Below are 20,542 nucleotides of genomic sequence, written 5' to 3' on the forward strand. Positions count from 1 at the left end.
TTAATACAACAAACACTGGTGTGTTTTACTTCCTTGCCGCTCAATATTTTGTATCCCCACCCGTGTTTACATGATTTTATGAACTCTCGAGAAAAGTGTTGCCTATCGAAGTCCCCAGTTAAGCGGAGATTGAAAACCCAGGAGAAGGGTTGGAGCCTGCAGGCAAATGTCCAATATCCTCTCTCGGAAGAATAACAGGGGGTCAGGCTGGAAGGACCTAGGGAGGGGAGGCCCAGAGAGGGCAAAGACTGGCCTAAGGTCACACAGTGGACCCAAGACACATACAAGATTTGGAGTCCTGAGGCAATTCCTGCTGCCTAATCTGCCGCATTAATTGGTGCCGGGGGCTGGGCACATCTGGGTCTGAGACAACGTTAGGAAAGTAGAGGAAGCCAGACCGTTTATGCGGTGCAGCCACTGAAGGGCAATGGCCAAACGTTGCAATGGCAGTTCGGGGCAGCAGGCTGTTTTAGAATCCAGGCTGGGTTCACCCTTAAAAATCAGAGTTCCCACTGTGCATGGCCAGGTCAGAGGAATATGTGTCCCATCTCCCTGCAGTGAGGTTTAGGACCCCTTGAGCTATCACTAGTTTTGGAGGCCCTACAAAGTGCCCCTCACTGATTCTCACACTCTTCCTATGAGGCAGGGACGATGAAGATTCCCATTTTTACAGAGAAGAAGACAGAGGCCCAGAGAGCCAAGAAGCTTGCCCAGGGTAGAGCTCTCCTCCCCTCCCTCTCCTGACATCCACACCCTCAAAAACTCTCAGCTCTTAAGGAACCCATCCTAAGAGAGTTTTATAACCCAGGAAAGTCAGAAACAGGCTAAATGTCTGTCAATAGAACATTGTTTACATGTACAATGAAATATCCATCGTGACAATGGAATGTTATGCAGACACTAAAATGAATAGCATGACCTATAATTATGGACATGAACACAAAAATACATTACAGACTTGCAGAAAATTGACAAGTCTAAAACAGATTAGAAAGCACAGGAAAAGGCACCATGCTATGGTCCCATATATATAAATTATATGTATCTAATGCAGAAAGATACTTAGCGAACTGTTAGGTTAAATATTGGTTATTGTGGATGGTGTAGTTTTTTATTTTTCTAGAGATTGAAAGGGCCAGATAGGGACAGACAAGAAGGGAGAGAGATGAGAAGCATCAATTCTTTATTGTGGCACCTTAGTTGTTCATTGATTACTTTCTCATACATGCCTTGACCAGGGGACTCCAGCTGAGACAGTGACCCTTTGCTCAAGCCAGCGATCTTGGGCTTTAAGCCAGTGACCTTTGGGCTCAAGCCAGCGACCCTGCGCTTGAGCCGGCGAGCCTGTCCTCAAGTCGGATGAGCCCACACTCAAGCTGGTGACCTCGGAGTTTTGAACCTGGGCCTCTGCATTTTAGGCCGATGTGCTATCCACTGTGCCACTGCCTTGTCAGGCTGGATGGTGCAGCTTTAATCATATTTCATCTCTTCTGTGTATTTCCTTGTGTTTAAATTTTTTTTTTTTTACAATGAACATGTGTCATTTTTAGAAAAATCAATAAAGCTATGTTTTTGGAAGAAAGAAATAAAAGATGTAAGAACACTTCATTTCAAAATTTATAGAATATACCCAAAGCCATACTCAGAAAAATGTACAGCCATAAACTTTTTATTATTAAATAATAAACAATAAAAGTAAATGAACAAAAGAATCTAACACAAAAACTTTAAACATCTACAGAAAGAAAGAGAAAGCGATTAATGAACACAAAAGGAGAAATGAATGAATTAAGGAGAAAGAAAAGTAAGAGTTGAAACATAGCTCTGATGGCTGGATCCCTGAATAAAATTATTAAAATGAAGGAGCTAAACCAATAACATGGATAAAGCTCTGGTAAAGATAAACATGAAAAAATAAAAAAATTATAATATGCAATTTAGGAATATGAATAGGGAATAAGCCTCTAAAAATTATAAGATAATACTGGTCCTGGCCAATTGGCTCAGCAGTAGAGCGTCAGCCCAACGTGTAGAAGTCCTGGGTTTGCAGTCAATGCACACAGGAGAAGCAACCATCTGCTCCACTCCTCCTCATTCTTCCCCTCCCCCTCTTTCCCTCCCATGGATTGAACAAGTTGGCCCCAGGCACTGAGGATGGTTCCATGGTCTGGCATTAGGCGCTGAAATAACTTGGTTGCGAGCATCGAAGCAGCAGCCCCAGATGGGCAGAGCATCACTCTGTAGGGGGCTTGCCGGGTGGGTCCCAGTTTGGGTGCATGCGGGAGTCTGTCTCTCTGCCTCCCTGCCTTTCACTTAATTAAAAAAAAAATTATAAGACATTACTAAATACAATTCAACTGTATAGATCTCAGTGTGATAAACTATTCATTTTATGAATATGGTATAACCCAGTGGTCCCCAACCCCCAGGCCGCGGACCGGTACCGGTCCGTGGGCCTTTGGCACTGGTCCGCGGAGAAAGAATAAATAACTTACATTATTTCCGTTTTATTTATATTTAAGTCTGAACAATGTTTTATTTTTAAAAAATGACCAGATTCCCTCTGTTACAGCCGTCTAAGACTCACTCTTGATGCTTGTCTTGGTCACGTGATACATTTATCCGTCCCACCCTAAAGGCCGGTCCGTGAAAATATTTTCTGACATTAAACCGGTCTGAGGCCCAACAAAGGTTGGGGACCACTGGTATAGCCTATATAACGGTTATATAGATTATAGTATAATCTGTATTTTGATACAGAATTATGAGAAAGCTATCTTATAAAAAGAGAACTACAGACCCATTTCACTATAAAAACAGTAAAGAAAAATATTAAGTCATAGTCCATTACGTCAGCCCCGTATTAAAAAGTATATATATGCATGTATGTTTTAATATATGGGTATACATGCATACTATAACCAAGTAGAATATATTAATATTGGGGAGTCTATTAATAAAATTCACCACTTCTTTTTTTTTTTAATTTTTTTCTTATTTTTATTTATTCATTTTAGAGAGGAGAGGGAGAGACAGAGAGAGAAGGGGGGGAGGAGCTGGAAGCATCAACTCCCATATGTGCCTTGACCAGGCAAGCCCAGGGTTTTGAACTGGCGACCTCAGAAAATTCATCACTTCAATATACAAAGGAAGAAAAGCTATATGATCAACTTAATACGTACTTAATAGGCATTTTCTAAAACTTACAAGTAAACTGAAAGGTTAGAATTCTTTTAAAAGTACGATGAAGAGAACTGACTTCATGCCAAGGGTGAGTTTCATTCCCATTCAGTTGGGAGAGAAGCAAAGCTCACTGGACACTGAGCAGCACTCTTTAGTTTAGAGGAAGTCTGAGCCCACGCAGTGAAACAAAAGAAAGCGAGTCACAACCAGTGGGAAGCGTCTTCCTCAGAGATGTGACGGCATTTTTAGAACCCCCCAAACCTCAAATTCTAAGAAGTCAGAATTTTGAGACAGTCAGATGAGAATAAGTATGAGAAATACACTGATTTCTTATTTATGCACAAAAAAGGGGAAAAAAAACATAGTTGAAAAGTTCTAACCATAAAGCAATGCAAAAACAATATAAAATTCTAAGGAATAAGACTTATAAGAAATACGTGGGACCCATATATCCATAAAGAGAGGCAAAATTATTTCAATAAATGGAGACTCACATTATGTTTCTTAATGAGACGGCTCTATAGTATAATGATATAAAATCTCCCCATTTTATTTTGAGGGTATAATGAAATTCCAATATAAAAAAGTAATGATTTTGTCAAAGTGACTTTAAAAATGTTCATCTGGAAGAAGAAATGAGTGAGATTTGTCAGAAAATAGTCAAAGAGCAAGAACTTTGGAAAACTGCATCACATTAAAACATACTTTGGAGCCAGAGGGATTCAGAAAGCACAGTAAGGGCATGAGAAAAGACAGATAAAATAATGGAAAAGAAAACCCGTATAGTTTTGAGTATATTTTTGTAGCATGTTTATTTAATAACAAATCAAGTCAGTGGGAGAAAGGATGAATTTTAAATAGATGATACTGATAACCATTTAGGATTGGAAAAATAATACTAGGACTGATGTGATATTTTGTTGAAGAGCTTTCTAAGTTTCCCATTGAAGGCAGAAACCATAAAGAAAGAACACAGATTTAGGTACATATAAAATGTGGAAAAGGTTTTAAATAAAAAAAAAAAATTCACTAACTAGATAAGAAGGAAATAAGCCAAGAATAAATATTTGCAACATGCATGACAAAAGGAATAATATTCTTAATATATAAAGAGCTATGCTAAATCAATAAAAATTCACAAATGTCTCAGTGGAAGACTGGACAGTGTGAAAAAAAAAAGAGACCAATCATAAGAGAATCAATTAAAATGTCCACAAGCCCTGGCCAGGTAGCTCTGTTGGTTGGAGCATCGTACTAATACGCGAAGGTTACGGGTTCGATCTCCAGTCAGGGCACATGCAAGAAACAACCAATGAATGCATAAATAAGTGCAAAAACAAATTGATGTTTTTCTCTCTCTCTCTTTCACTCTCTCTAAAAATCAATAAATAATTTTTTAAAAAAAAGAAAAAAAGAAAATGCCCAGTCTCTGTTCTAAATGTGATGTCATTGCTACAACTAGCCTTGGGTACACGGTAGACCACTGACCTGGACAATGCATTACAGAGGGCACGGGGAGCACAGATCACATGTCTGTGATGGGCACCCTGAAGACCCCCAAGAAATTGACCCTGTCCACCAATACTCTGGCAGGTGGATTTCTTGGGGGAGACTAGAAAGGATACAGGATTTTCCACGAGGGTTGGCAGGGGAGAAAAACAAAGGCAGCTCATGCACGAACTGCTTAGAGACAAATAATAGCATTGCTATGGCTACCATGCTGAGCATTGTATAAGCATTACAGCATTTAATTTTAAAAACAACCCCATAAGGATTATTAACATATCTGTCTTACACATAAGACAACTAAAGTTCAGAGGGGGTGGATAACGTGCTCAACATGGCAAGTGGCTGGAGGAACTCAGATTTAAACTTAGGTCTCTCTAAGCCCAATGCCAGTGCCATTAATTCTGGCAAAGTACTGACCTTTGTCAGCAGAGCAGTGGGCACAGAGATGCGATGTGAAGGTCCACACATACTCACGGTAGCAGTGAAGCCCAAAAGAGTATCGCCTACAGTGTCATTGGCTGGACACTGGTCACTCGTGCTGCGGATATCTGTGTGTGTGATCGCCTTCTGTCGTGTGCTGGGGCACAGTGAACACATCCCTACCGAGTTTGAGAACCATTTTGCAGGAGTTTGTGGGAAAATACGGTTCCAGTTTAGTGTGATCAAGGTCTCAGTGGTAGACAACAGCAGAAGGGCACGGCCAGTTTGCCGGCTGGAGTTAATCGGCTTCTCCTAGCACATACGAACACGTTAAGTCCATAAGGCAGATGAAAGGGAGCAGGGAAGAGGGGTCTCGTGTGCAAGGAAGGCCAAGGGGGCCCAAAGTATGGGTTCCCAAGGGAGAAAAGGAGTCCTGTGGGATGGGGAGTGAGCACTCAGGCTGACTTTGGACCCAGATTCTCGGGTGGGGGCACGACACTGCTGGCACTCAGAGATCTCGGTGACCTCCCCTGCCCTGGGTTTTCTTTATTTTCTTCTATTGTATTCTATTTCTAATTCTGCATAGGCCCTTGGCACACAATTACCCATGAAGCTTCACGAGGATGAGACATTCTACAATCTAGGGAGAACTGGCCTGGTGTCCTTCCCATCATGGGCTGGGGACAGTCCTCAGACCAGGCTGTCTGTTTCAAGGCGTGAGGGGCCAGGGAGAGTCAGGAAGCACAGGGAGAGGTGTCGATCCTCGGTTTCTCTGCTGGAAAGCTATGCAGCTGTCACAGGTGTGATGAAATCCTCAAGGCAGAAAGAAACACAGGGGCAGTTCCGTGTGTCCCCAAAATGCTAGAGAACTCGGGACTCAGCTGAGGATGCTGGCCACCCAGTGGGTCTGAGCAGGATCAGAATCCCCGGGAGCCCTGGTTAAACACAGAGTGAGGGTCTAGGGTGGGGCGTAAGCATCTGCATCAGTCACAAGTTCCCAGGTGACTCTGGGCCTGCTGGCCTTCCGACCACATTTCAGATGCATACTCCCCCCCCCCCCCCCCCCGCCCCTGCAGATCACTTCTTGGGAGTGTTTGCTGTCAAAGGCTCACAGCTATCTCTTGGCCAATGGGAGCCGTCTTGCCTAGAAAGTCATGCAGAAGCTGCACTCCCATCCCAGCCTGTCACCCATGATTGACTCAAACCTCACACTGAGGTACAGATGCCAGCAACTCTGTGGTCTAATTCATGCTTGAGAGCTCCCTGTGGGACCAGGCCGACCTCCCTCTCGCCCGGATCTGAATGAATACCATCTGGAATATCTCACTTACTCTTCACAACAGCCCCATGAGGAAACTGTGGCACAGAGAAGTTAAGTGGCTTGGCTGAGGTCACATAGCCGGTTACACATGCAGCTGTCTCCCTCCCAACCCACTGGGCTCTCTTGACCTGTGGTTCTGATCTCTACCCCAGTGACAACAACCCCCTGCAGCGCCCATCATGAAATGCTTTAGAGACCTCTCTCCCTTGCTCTCCGCAACTCCCATTAGTAATCTGGGCTTTGTCCAAACAACACATGAGAGAGGGGAGGCTGGGAAGAAAGTGACTTGCCCTACGGTTTGTTAGTGATGGCAGAGACAGGACGGGAACCAGCTTTCCTGGCTCGTCTCTCCATCAGTTTCTAGGGCGATGGGAAGAACTAGCCATGGCTTATTCGGGACAGACTCCCCGGGCTCCAGCATCCCAGGCCTACAGCTCCATCCAACAGACAGCCCAGTGACAGGTCTAACTACTCACCCCAGATTCCTCTCCTCCTTCCTTGCTACAGTTTGGAAAAACAGCCAGGGAGGCTGACATTTGTACCCCTCCTGCCTAACTGTCGCCGTGAGAGCTCTGACCACCCCACACTGCATGATGGGACAGGGGTGAGAGTCCTACCTTCCAGTTCAGAGGCCTGAGGCTGGGGGCTGGGGTGAGAGGTGCTTCTGTACCATGGGGGGGGGCATAACACACTAAAGGTCAAGAGAACACGGTCCTTGTCTCGCCTCCACAACTTCATGGTTGCGTGTCTCTAGAGAAGCCATTTGCCCTCTGAATCTCAGGTACACGTTTGTAACCGAGGATACCATAATTTCATTTCCTTCAAAGTCAACAGGAGGGTCAGATGAGAGAAGGTGGGCAACACTATAAGACAGAACAAGCTACAGGGTCCACTGGCTAACTCGCCAACAATGACATAGCAGCACTCTCTCTACAGTTTGTGAAATGTCCACAGGGGCAGCATTTATTTTTCATTCATTCATTCATTTTCGTTCGTTCAGTCAGTCAACAAACTCTTACCAGGCCCCTGCTATATCCCTTACACAAAGCTAAGCAGTATTTCACTAGCACATTTGCTTCTCACAACCACCCTGTGGGTTAGATAGCATTTTCTTTGAGGCTCAAAGAGGGATAATAACACCCAGCATCACACACCACGGCAGAATGGAAACCCTAGGACTCCAGGCTCCCCGCTATGTGCTGTGACTTGGACACCAGGCTGCCACCATCACAGCCGGGGACCATAGCTCAACCCAGCTAGTATGCTAAAATCTCCCCTAGGACGGTCCTCTCTTTGACACGCTCCTGGCCCAATGGTGCACTGACACTCTCTTCTGGAGCTTTAACATTTAGATGAGTTTTATTTGTCTTGTTGGCTTTTATGAAGACGCTGAGTTCTAAATGGACGAAGCCGCAATATGAGAAAAAGAGCACCCGAGACTGACTTTTTATTATCCAGCCAGAGCAGGGGGGAAAATGACTCCAATAGATCTCAAGTTTTATGTGCTCCAGACACTCCACGGAGCCAGAGATGGGTTCTCAGCGATGCCGATGGTGCATTAAAAGCTCATTTTGCCCAACATGGTACTGAATATGCAGTCAGAGCAAAGAGCCATTATACCAGGTAATATCGAAGCGGCAGCTGACGGATGTTGCTGTGATTTTTCCTGAATTCTCCCTCATGACTCGGGAGGTCTCAGAGGGAGACGTTCTCTGCCAAGCTTGGTGTCTTGCCCAGAATGGAAGTTAAATGTCTGGCCTTTGCACCCTTCACGGCCAGAGGGTCACGACTCCCATTAGGTGCCTGTCAGGGGGTTGAGAGGATGGGCACCAGAGGGCGCCTAAGCTATCATAAAACATCGCCAACTGCTCTGCGAATTCCAGCAGAAGGGGTGGCAATTGGGTCTGAACAAGAAAGTCCAGGCAGGTGTGAGGTTTTTCTCCTCTCAGGCTTTCTGCTGCTATTCTCTGGCTCCTAAGGCCTAGCCTCAAGGCCACCACCTCCAGGAAGCCTCTTCTGCTACCACTCTCCTGTGAGCTCCTCAGTACTCATCTGTTCCTCATTCTAAGCTAGCACCTTGGGCTTCACACTATGGTTACTTATGCACTTGAATGGCTTTACTCAGAGTCAGACAGAGAAAGTGAGTCTCCCTCCTGACTTGATCACTCCCTTGCTCATTTACATATCCCTTCATTCATCTGAAGGCTATGCAAGTTAGACATTGAGGACATAGGCTGGGGAGTCAGCCTGCCTGGGTTTGAATTTGGGTGCCGCCATTTAGCCAAGTGGTTGACCTCCCCATGCCTCTGATTTCTTATCTGCCTCCTCAGGGTTGGCATCAAACATAAAGGGCTTACATTACATGTGTTACGATGCCAGGCACGAAATATGTAAGTGCTAAGTACATGTTAGCAGATTACAGGTGCAGCTAATTCATCCATTCATTTAGGAAAAGTTCAAGAGGATGTGGAATCAAACAAGGTGTGGTCCTTGCCCTCCAAAGGTCAAGATCAGGAAACTGCGGCCAGAATGAGCATGCTCCAAGGGGTTGACCCAATTCTGTCCCTGGTGACTTGCCACTATTGGAGATGTTCAGGGAGCTGCTGGTTCTTGCCTGGCATGAGGGGTGTGAGGCTGAAACGAGCCAAGTGGACACCAAGCTGAAGTCACGGCTGCTGTTGCCTGTCCCCCTCTCCCAGGCTGGGAGTGCCCAAGACATCTTTGAATTGTCCAGGGCTCAGGCAGCACTCTGCGGGCAACCTCGATTCACGCGGAACACAGCCTGAGGGAGCTGAGAGTCCTGGGCTTAGTCAGAGGCCCAGTGCAAGTTCCTGTTTCTCACTATGTGACCTTGGACAAGTCACTCTCTCTTCTCCCACGCAGTCAGTCAATAAACAGACGCTGAGGGTTATCTGCTGGGCAGGCCCTCTGCTGGATGCACAGACCCGGCCTTCAGCTGTCCCCGGCTGGTCGCGCAGACAGGAACCTAAATGGACAACCTCCTAATTATCAATTCAGGCTGATCTCACCCCTATTTAAATCTTTGATTCACTGTTCATCGTGATGATCCTGATTTGTAAAAATAGCATATGAAAATATTATTTATCTTGAAAACTGAGTGTTTGGGCACTGCCTTCAATTCTGTGATCAAGACCAGTGTCTCACATACCTCACCCTTCTCCCAGCCCAGGGGATCCAGACTGTCTCCGAGAGAAGGTGACTTCTGAACTGGGTTCTGATGCAGGAATAGGAGTTCACCGGGTTGACAACGGGGAAGAGCCTTTCAAGTAGAGGGAGCAGCAGGCAGTGGTTCTCAACCAGGGGTGATTTTGTCCTCCAGGGGACACTGGGCAATGACTAGGGACATTTTAAATTTTGATTTTTGACTGGGGGAGTGCTGTTAGAAGCCACAAATAGTGGGTAGAGGCCAGGGATGCTGTTAGACATCCTATAACGCACAGGGCATCTCACAACAGAGAAGTCTCCCACCCAAAATGCCAGAGATGCTTAAGCTGAGAAGCCCTTTGCCAAAACCCAAAGGTATGAAATCTCATGGCATCAGGCTTTCTTGGGATGATTCCTTGGCCTCTCTCAGCCTCAGTTTCCGCATCTGAAAGATGGGGCTAGTAGCGGAGCCCACTCCACAGGGCGGTGAAAGGAGGCAACGGCACCAAGTCTGCGCAGCAGGTGCCTAATGAAATGTCCGTGCCCTCCCGCCTCCCCTCTGAGCACGCCTCCCCTCTGAGCACGCTGCAAACTTTAGAGCAAACAGTTCTCAAAGGAGACAGCATCCCAGAGCTCCAAAGGAAACTGGGACACGGAAATGAACACATTTTTGTTCTTTTCTGACCTTTCTCTTAGTGAAAACCATGAGTCTTATCTCTCAACAAGCGTCAGCCTGTTCACAGAGAGTGACTCTGTGTGCTGGGTTATCACGGGCCGGAGTTTTAACAGAGAGTGAATTTGTATGACTGAGTTCTAAACCTTTGCAAAATCCATTTTTAAACTAAAAAAAACCCAAAAAAATGCTGACAGGTTCTTAACTACTATAGCTGCTAAATTAAGCATGAGGGATGGGGGAAGGGAGGGTCGTGTGAAAGAAAACAAAAGTCCCTAAAAGAGTTAGTAGAGGTAAGATAATGTTCATTAAAAATAGAAAAACAAACACACACACGCCAAAAAAAAAACACCCCCTTTTGTGTTCAACCCCACACTCGTACATCATAATGTTCCAGTAAAAGGCCATTTCCCCCTGAGATAATAAAAGAATTGAATTTTTCCTTATCGGTCATCTATTTTTCTAGCTGAAGCTATTACTCCCGCTCTGGGGTTGCTAGGCAACAAGAAATATTAATAGCAGCTTTTATTAGCTTAGCTTTTGCAGCCGAGTACCAGAATGAGAAAATGGGAAACATAAATGTGTTACATAAATCTTTCAACCTTTCAGAGCTGGTGTTAGTCTCTGTTTTCATAATGATTTATTGAAGTGATGGTTCATTTATGAGAAAGAGGAGTGTAGGATAAGAAAACGGAGCAGTCCCCTGAAGGAGTGTTTGAAAATAAATAATTATAGCAGGGGAGCAAAAGCTGTTTAGAGCCATTTTTCTGAGTTTTATAAAATGTAGAAAGACATATTTCTTTCGCTTACTGCCTCTGAGAAATGGGGGGGGGGGTTTCATCTGGACTCTGCTGAATATAAGGAAACTTCTGGGCCTCTGGTCACCCCCACTCAGGACCCTCAGAGGCCCCCAGTCCCATCCCCAGAGGGAAATGAGACAAAAGCATGGCCCCCAAGAAAAGCCTGAACTGGAAGAACCGTGCGGACTCTGGCTTTTGCCAAGATGAACCCTGCCCCTTGGTCACGTAGCCAAGAAGAGCTGGGTTTGGGACCTTCTCTTCTGCACAAGCAGCGGGGCTGTCACTTACCTGTTGCTCTCAAGCTCCGAGCCCTGACGAGGTCCTGGGGTGATTGATATGCCCTCCGCCCCGCCCCAGGTGGGGCCCTTCCCCCCAAGCCCAGCACCTCAGTGTCTCCTCCACCGCTGACCCCCACCTCGTGGACCAGCCCCCTTGCCGGCCACCCTGCCCACTGCCCCAGCCACGCCCATCCCCAGTGGGTCAGGCTGGACAAAGGGAGCCATCCAAGCCCTGTCAGTAAAATGAATCAATTAACAAATAGAGTAGCTTCATTTACTGAGTGCCTACTGTGTGCCACACACTGTGTGAGAACTTTTCCTACATCTGATCTTTGAATCTTCCTACGTCCCTATAAGGCAGTAATATTACCTCCAGTTTACGAATAAAGAGGCTCAGGGGGATTAACCCCTTGCTCTGAGCCACAGGGTGAAGGGTAACAAATGGTAGAGGTGGGCTTGAACTTGGCCTAACCCCAGGCCTCAGGTTCTTAACCACTAGGTGACGTCAAGAAAACAAAAACACACAAAAAAGCAAAACTTTATCACAACAGATTACAAAAATGAACACAAATCCCTGCTTTCCCTGCCAATGCCCTTCTGCAATGTGACTCTTCCATTTCTCCCTTCAAGAGGTGGAGTCTCTTTCTCTATCCCTCGAATCTGGGCTCGACCATGTGACTTGGCCAGTGGAAGAGTAGCAAGTAGAGGTTTGAAACGTATTTGCACATTGGGGTCTTCCCTTTCTTGATGCCCTTGGAAACCCTGTGACCATAGCCATGTGCATAAGCCTAGGCCACGGCGTGATGACAGACCTGTGGCCAAGTCTTCCCCATTGGCCCCAACTGCTGATGTGAACAGGGCCATCCCAGGCTATGCAGCCCCAGCCAAGCTGTAAGCTGACTCGGCCAAGCCAGTCCAGTTCAAAAGAACTACCTTGCGGTTGACCCACAGAATCACAACAAATAGTAAAAGTTAACTGTTCGCTTTATGCCACTAAGTGTTGAGGTGGTTTATTATACAGCAGAAACTAACTGATACAATCATAAAACAAAACAAAACAAAACAAAATGCATTAAGAGCAATGAAATGAACAGGTTGGACTGGAGGATCTCTAACATCTCCAAGGGTTGGGGAGGGGGGGTCTTTGGTCCCTTTTCCTTAGACTTGGGAGGGAATCCCCCTATATCTCAACTTGTGAGAATCCGAGGTAGACCAAGTCTCTAGGCAGGAAGAGGGATGAGGCAGGGAAGGGAGGAGGAGGAGAGAAGAGATTGGAGGGGAGAAGTTAGGAACAGGAAGAGAAGAGCAAAGGTTTTAGGGTGGATATTAAAGCGCTCCCAGAGTCAATATACAGGCTGTGTCCCTGAGCTCTGAGCCCTGCCCCCAGGTGCCGAGTCCTGATCTAAGGCTGCAAGCTCTTGTAGGAACTATCTCTAAAGCAAGGGATGAAGTGGCAACTAAAGTACTACCCAGCCCTCTCCCAGGATACCAGCCTGGAGAGACCGTCATTTGGCATGGGGGTCCCTGGGCCATGGACTCAGAACACAAGGGATCTAAAACCACCAACCTAGCACTCGGGGCTTTGATCCAAACTAGTAAGATTTGAGCCCCCAGGCCCATGGCATGTGTGATAATGATAGTGAGGGGGTTGATCTAACCTTAAACCCATACAACTGTCCAATGTGTCATAGCTGACAAAGCCATTATTCCCATTTTCCTACTTGTAAGTTCATCAGAATTGGAATCCCAATCCCCATTCCATAGATGGGAAACTGAGGCTGGGAGAGAAGTGATTTGTCTAAGGTCCCAGGGAAAGTAGACAAGAGTCAAAGCTGGAGGAGGGTGTTTAAATGACAGCTGTGTGGCACCTCTGTGTTAACTAAGGCCGGACACTGGACCACATAGTTCCAGCGACCCTCAGGGCTCCACCAAAGGAAACCCTTATTTCCCGATGCACGAGAACCCATGGCTGGTATGAGGAGAGCTTTGCCAGAATTCATTTCCCATCAGGCCCCATCTCCACCTGCACAGGACTCCCCTGGGAGCGCCTATGGTCTCGCCAAAGGTGGGAAGTCTCCCTGGGGAACTTGTCTGGGAGCATCAAGCTTTGTCCCTTTTAAACCAGGACTATCAGCTTGAACATTTCCCAAGGACGACTCCAAAATAAATTATTTCAGACTTACCAGAGGCTGCTTAATAAATTCCACTCTTCTAGTTTCTTTGGGTATTTTAGAAGCTGATTTATACATACAATATCTCTCTCAAAATGAGACAATCAACACAGGATAAAATTATTGAGTTATGAAAATAGGGGTCAGATGGAGGTGCAGTGCTTTAAATTAAACCAGCAAAATATATCTTTCATACCAAATTGACTCTTTTTGTCTTGGAAATGAATGTTTAATCAGTTAAGACACTGAAGTCGAGGGAGAAGCCTTAAGCATATTTAATTTTGTGAAGGAGCCCCACCCCTCCACTGTACAGGATTCCCGCCGGCAGCTGTACCTTTAAAGGGCCGACTGCCATGTGTGCCCGGAAGCCACGAGGGCCAGGGCAGGGGACCAGAAGGAGTCGGTGGCCTTTGGGATCAGAGCCACAGGGGTCTGGCATTAATGAGATTGCTGTCAAACGTCTTGACCTTGCCCAAATCTCCAGGGACAATATTCTTAACATATCTCAGTCTGTACCAATAGCGTCTGTGGTGTCCTGACCATCGGGGCACCCTCTCTGCCACCCGCGGCCCCTCAAGCACCTGGTAAAACTGACAGGTGCATGGCAGGGGACCGAGCAGAATTTGGATTCTGTTTTTTTGTTTTGTTTTGTTTTGTTTTGTTTTAATTAATAGCTGTGTGACATTCATGCATTTATTCATAAAGTGCTTCTAGAACCTACTATGTGTCAGGCCACCACTTTTTTTTTTTTTTTTTTTTTTGTATTTTTCTGAAGCTGGAAACGGGGAGAGACAGTCAGATAGACTCCCGCATGCGCCCGACCGGGATGCACCCGGCACGCCCACCAGGGGGCGATGCTCTGCCCCTCCAGGGCGTCGCTCTGCCGACACCAGAGCCACTCTAGCGCCTGGGGCAGAGGCCACGGAGCCATCCCCAGCGCCTGGGCCATCTTTGCTCCAATGGAGCCTTGGCTGCGGGAGGGAAAGAGAGAGACAGAGAGGAAAGGGGAGGGGTGGAGAAGCAAATGGGCACTTCTCCTATGTGCCCTGGCCGGGAATCAAACCCGGGTCCCCTGCACACCAGGCCAACGCTCTACCGCTGAGCCAACCGGCCAGGGCCCAGGCCACCACTTTTTAAAGGCACTTCTTCTGGGTGCACATACACCACCCACTGATCTTATCAGAGCATTTACTACATTTCCAGAAATGTTGTTTTCACCTGTCTCTCCGCCTGCACGAGGAATTCTCTAAGGGCAGCTCATGGGTCCAGGGCTCAGCCCAGCGCCTAGTCCCTAGTAGGTGCTCAGTAAAAGCTGCTGCTCAGCTGATCCCTGGCAGGCTGAAAAATGGCCCCCTCAGGACAGCAGGTGCTGATCCCCGGAACCTGTAAATGCTACTGTATTTGAAAAGGAAACATAAAAACCAGACTTTGTGGGTGTGTTAAGTTAAAGCTCTTGAGATAAGGAGAACTATTCCTACTGCCATCACAAGCATCCTTATAAGAAAGGCAGAGGAAGATTTCACTGACAGAAGAGGTGACGGTGATGTGAAGACAGAGATTAGAATGATGCGGCCAAGAGCCAAGGACTCTGGCAAGCACTAGAAGCTAATAGAAGCAGCAAGTGGCAGATCCACCCCAGAACTTCTGAAAGGAGCTCACTCTTCCCGATGCCCTGACTGGGTCCAGTGATACTGATTTCAACCTCCAGCTCCGGAGCTGCGAGAGAGTCACTTTCTGGTGGTTTTAGGCCATCAGATTGGTGGCAATTTGCTAGAGCAGCCACAGGACACTAATATAGCCACCTACCTGCTCTGAGCCTTCACTTCCTCGGTACAATAGTAATACCTGCTGCACTCAGTTTTGGGGAGCATTATGTGAGAAAACGTTTGCAAAGCCCTCTGCGTGGTGCTTGATTCCTAACAGGGGACGGCACGCATGCCAGCAGCCTTACCCGCATAGCAAGCACATCCACACACACCCACCCACACACACACACACACAACTGCATCCCGCAGCTCGGACAAATTTTAAGTATTTGTCTTCCTGGTGCCTTGTCGCTTTTTGCCAGATGGATGGACGTTGCTCTTATCTGGTCTCCTAATTGGTAGCCCTTCCCCGAATAACACAGGTTGGTTTATCTTTCATTACATAACAAGGGAATATAAAACTCAATGGACCCATGAAAATTCGGCCTAATGGAAGAATTAAAGCAATCTGAATTTGCAAAGCGTTTTTAATACGAGCGCGTTTTAAAGACATCTGGAAGATGACCGGAGAGTGCGTGCTTGGACCAAGCCCAACAAAAGCATTTCCTAGGGGGAGCACTGAGGGGTCACCTTTGATAAACACATAACATCTTTTGTAATTATCAGAGTTATTATAACCAGGTCGCCCCACAAAGGTACCAGAGAGCCTCTGCTGTCCGTTCCTTCAGCTAGATGAGACTGACGGGAAACATGGTCGTTTGGTTACAATGGGAATTCATTTTTATTGCTAATAATCAGAATAGCAAATACTCCCCGCTTGTTTACTCAGCGCCAGACATTTGCTAAGACTTTACATACATTATCTCCGACACATTTCACGGCAATCTGCACGTGGGAACTGTGACGAGTCCAAGACCACAGAACTGAAGTTTGAGGGCGGAGCCACAGATCTAATGCAGGTCTGAGGGACGGATGCCGGAGCCCACACACTCTCCACTACATCACACGGTCACCAGCGATCACCAGCTCCGAAGGCCTGTGACACCATGGCCCAGAACCACGGCCATACTCACCCCTGAGCTCACAGCCCGCCCCCCCCCGCGGCCCCCCCCCCTCGCTCGTATTAGCATAAATCCCAAACTGGGACAGTCTGGAGCGCAGAAGCTTTTGTTAGGAAATTGACTGACAAGCGGCTAGGATCTAAGCATTCTGACAAAGTGGAATTAAAACCATACGGTGGTGGTATCTCTAGTTCTCCTAGAGAGAGAAGAGGAAGCCCGGGACCTGCATTATTGATGGGCCCCAAGAAAATTGTTCCTCAAGACACAGAGCATCAATTTACACCGAGCTCTTTAGCCAGACCCTGAACATTACGCAGTGTGGGGTCACGAGCTGGCTTCCTCCCTCCCCCTCCTTCCTCTCCTTTTATCTCACCTAGATTGAAAAAAACAACAACAATGACAAACATGTGACATAGCTTACAAAATTACATTGAGTAAAAGTTTCTTCCTTAAGCAAGGAAATTTGGCAGGGATTAGAGTAAACAATAAATAAATCAAATGCAATCAAGATTGTTAGAATACAAACTGTGTGTTTGAAGGTTCCAGGCATCTGCTAGAATTGGGCCACAATTTTGCTGTGGACTCCGAGCAACATCTGCAGAAATAAAGGGGACCCACCTCACTGCTCCCCACCAGAGATGTCAGGGGCGACGGTGGCTGCCCGCAGCCATCTTCCCTGCTGTGTGGACATGGGGAGAGGACAGGGTCCTAATGACACTGCTGGACTTCCTGGATCCAGCCATGCCTGAGACCCTTGGTCCACCCCTGGACATTTCAGTCCTTTTCAGTTTGGTTCTTGTCACTTAGGAATGAATTTAAGAGTTGTGACTAGTATATAATATTAGCTGTGAAGATAAAAAGCAAAAATAAATCACAGTTATTCAGAAGAAATACTAGAACTCCCTTAAGGAGCTTTTTCTATTACACAAAGAAGGGCTCTGCTGGTTTTCTGTAGGTCTTGATTGTCCACATCAGCCTGTAGGCTAAAAAAAAAATTTTTTTTAAATCACACATCTCTTTAGCATGAGCTTCAGGAACCTTCTGATCCAGGTGCTAGGGACTGTTTCACTTCTTCTCTCCCTCCTTGGCTCGGGGACCTTTCTCTCCAGCCCAATAAAGAAGAATACTGGGTTCCCACGTGTGACTTGAGTCCTCCCGTTTCCTGCTTTCGAACACGTGGTGGCCCCAGCCCGGAAGGCCCTGTCCTGCCCTTGTCTGACGGCCAGATTTCTACCTGCCCGACAGACTCTAACTCAGTGACCACCCTCTTCCCTGGCGGCTGAAACAAGAGACAAGAGTTTTTAAAATAACATGGTTCGATTTATACGAAATGTCCAGAATAGGCAAATAGAGAGATAGAAAGTAGATTAGTGGTCGTCTAGGGCTGGGGGTTGGGAATGATGGCTATTTTAAGGGTCCAGATCTTCTTTTTGGGGGTGACAAAAATGTTCTAAACTGGATTATATTGATGGCCGCACAACTCTGTGAATATATTTTATACTAAAGCTACTGAATTGTATACTTTAAATGGGTGAATTGGAAGGCGTATGAATTAGATCTCAGTAAAGCTGTTAAAAGTAAAAATTCAGATGAGATTATATTATTAAAAACAACACTAAAACAAATAATACCAAGATATATTATACACAGAGTTCCAGAAGTAAGCAGTGTGGAGACATACATTTCCTTCCATGCCCACCCCCTATATTCTGCAGACCCCCACGCAAGCAACCAACAGAGCCCAGACCCTGCACGAGCAGACGTTCCCCATCGAGGCATTAGCATTCTGCTTCCCTTTCAACCCCCTTCCCTGCTGTAACTGCAGGGAAGCACGGCAGGGGACAGAAACTCACCGTGGGCAGCTGGCCTGATAGCAGGTGGCTGTCCTGGGCCAGCATGTTGGACACCATGATGGCTGGGAGGTCCATGGCCTGGTAGGAGTAGGCAGGGAGCAGTCCGTTGGGCGCCAGGCTGTGGCACAGTGAGTGGTAGCTGGCTTCGTGGTCCCCCAGGTGCAGAAGGGATGGTTCCGGGAGGTTGGGAGGTGTTATCGGGGGGATCTCATAGTCTTCGTTGCTCTCACTCTGACTGTTGTAGGTCTGAAACATCAAAAGGGCATGTTGTCAGGGGTCAGCATCTTACAATTGCAGGACATGCTCGACAGCACCAATAATAGCAACAATAGTGGTAAGAAACAGTGGCTGAGAAGAGAAGGGATGATCCCTCTGCAAGGCCGACAGTCATGATGGCCCCGTGACCTGGTCAGATGCCTGCCCCATCCCCACATGGGTGCCTCCTCCTACTAGAGGGCCTCATACAAACACCTGCCGTCCTGGACAGTGGGGCCAGCCCCTGTTCACCTGTTCTCCCACCAGATCTGGCCACCGTAGCCCACCATGATACCACGATCCCACACTCTCCCATCTGTAAGAACTGGGAACAGAGCTAAAGTATCCTGACTCCTTGCCTGGTGGTTTTCCAGGGCAGCTGGACAACTTTCTCTTATGTGCTTGCAACTCCCAGCCCAACCAGGTCCTCTCCTGGTCTTTCTCACCATGGTAAACAGTACAAACATCCTCCCAGGAGCACAGGCTAGCAGCCACACGAGAAACCTTCCTTGCCCATTCTGATTTGTTTATTCTCCCAACCTTGCTGCTCCAACCAGAATGTGCCAGTTCGATGTTGGCTAGAAATGATGAGCGTTCCCTCTGCTGGGATTCTCTGCCCACCATGCTTTCTCTTCATCTGGCTTGCTCATACCCCTCAGCAACAGGTTTGGCTTAAGTATCTGATCTGATACTCTCTAGAGTAGGTCAGATGTCATCATATTCTCCCAGGCTGCTCTGCGCTTCTCCTTGGAAGCACCCATCGACCTTGTAGCCAACTAACTTGTTATATAATTATTTGCTTAATGCTTAATGTGGGTTCTGCCAGGTGCGTCCTGCTTTCTAGAACCTGACACAAAGCAAGAGCTCAGAAATAATTAGTGGAATGGATGAACGAGCCAGGTCCTAGGGCAGATGCCATCAGCATGCATTTTGGCATCTTGCTCAACCTTCCTGACAGCCCTGGAGGAGGGCATTAGTGTCCCTGTTGTTCAGGAGGCAGTATGATGCAAGTAGTTAAGAGCCCGAGAGCCTGGGTGTGAATTCTGACTCTTCTGCATACTAGCTGTGTGACTTAGGACACGTCAGTTGATCTCTCTGTGCCTGTTTCTTTGTATGTGAAAAGAGGGTAATAACAGTACATACTACGGAAATGCTAGAAAGACCAAATGAATCAATAGGTGCAAACTGCTTGGGACACTGGAATGTAGCCAGCCCTCCCAGTGCTGGTTGTTCTCGCTGTCGTTGTCTCTGCCTGGAGTTTCCGAGACGTTAAGGGACTTCTCCAAGGACCCAGCGCGAGTAGGCAGCAGCTCATGCACTCAGTATCCTCATCTGTTGTCCCCACTGCGAATGTTCCTAACTCCTCCAACCCAGGTCTGTGCACCACGGTGATGTCTGTCTTCAGCCTGACCACCGAGACGCACTGGGCTGACTGTCTTTAGATGGGACTCGGCCACTGGCATCATATAACTCGGAACGCAGAGTTCCAGGAAGCGTCCCCCCTGCCCCCAGCCCATCCTACAAGACTGTCCTCCTCTCATTCTTCCTGCACTGCCCCTTGTATGTGCTTCGTAAAGTATCATTGCCTCCTGAAATTATTTCTGATTCTTTACTTCCTTTCTGCTATGTCCCTTCCCTTCCCCCAGACCCCAGGCTCCATGGGGGCACACAGTAGGTGTTCAATTAGAAGGTGCTGAATGAGCACACAAAATGGGGGAGTGCACCAGGCTTTAGGTTTAGACCTCACCCGGGGTCTCCACATCTATCAATAAGTCCCTAAGTGACCTATTGTTCATGTCTGTCAACCGCCACCTTCCTCTCTGCCCACCAGCACCCAGAAGAGGTGCAGACACATTGCGCATGCCCGGTGAATGCTACATGACTGCACAAGTCCATTCCTTTCACTTAAAAATCAAAACCTCAACACGCTGGAACCAGTCCAACCAACCAGAAGCCTTTTGCAAATATAAGCATATGTTGTATCAAAATATTGGAGTAACACAATTATGACAATTCCTTTAAAGAGGCAATTAGCACACTTAAAAATAACTCAACATGCAAACGCATACATGTGTCCTTTGAGTGCAATCAAATCCTAAATGCATGACACCTCGATTACCAACCTGTCCTGCCACCGACTCGTACTG

General features: G+C 46.9%; 1 protein-coding gene across 5 annotated transcripts in view; it reads right to left on the reverse strand.

The window, feature by feature from the left end:
- The window catches only part of TOX2 (TOX high mobility group box family member 2), a 152,892-nt gene that overhangs the window by 17,942 nt on the left and 114,408 nt on the right, over window positions 1-20,542 (reverse strand). For all 5 annotated transcript variants that reach the window (XM_066236683.1, XM_066236679.1, XM_066236682.1 and 2 more), the window contains exon 3: window positions 18,141-18,386. In XM_066236683.1, the coding sequence (XP_066092780.1) occupies window positions 18,141-18,386 (246 nt within the window). The remainder of the gene's footprint in view (window positions 1-18,140; window positions 18,387-20,542) is intronic.

Source organism: Saccopteryx bilineata, chromosome 6, assembly GCF_036850765.1.
Source record: "Saccopteryx bilineata isolate mSacBil1 chromosome 6, mSacBil1_pri_phased_curated, whole genome shotgun sequence".
NCBI lineage: Eukaryota > Metazoa > Chordata > Mammalia > Chiroptera > Emballonuridae > Saccopteryx > Saccopteryx bilineata.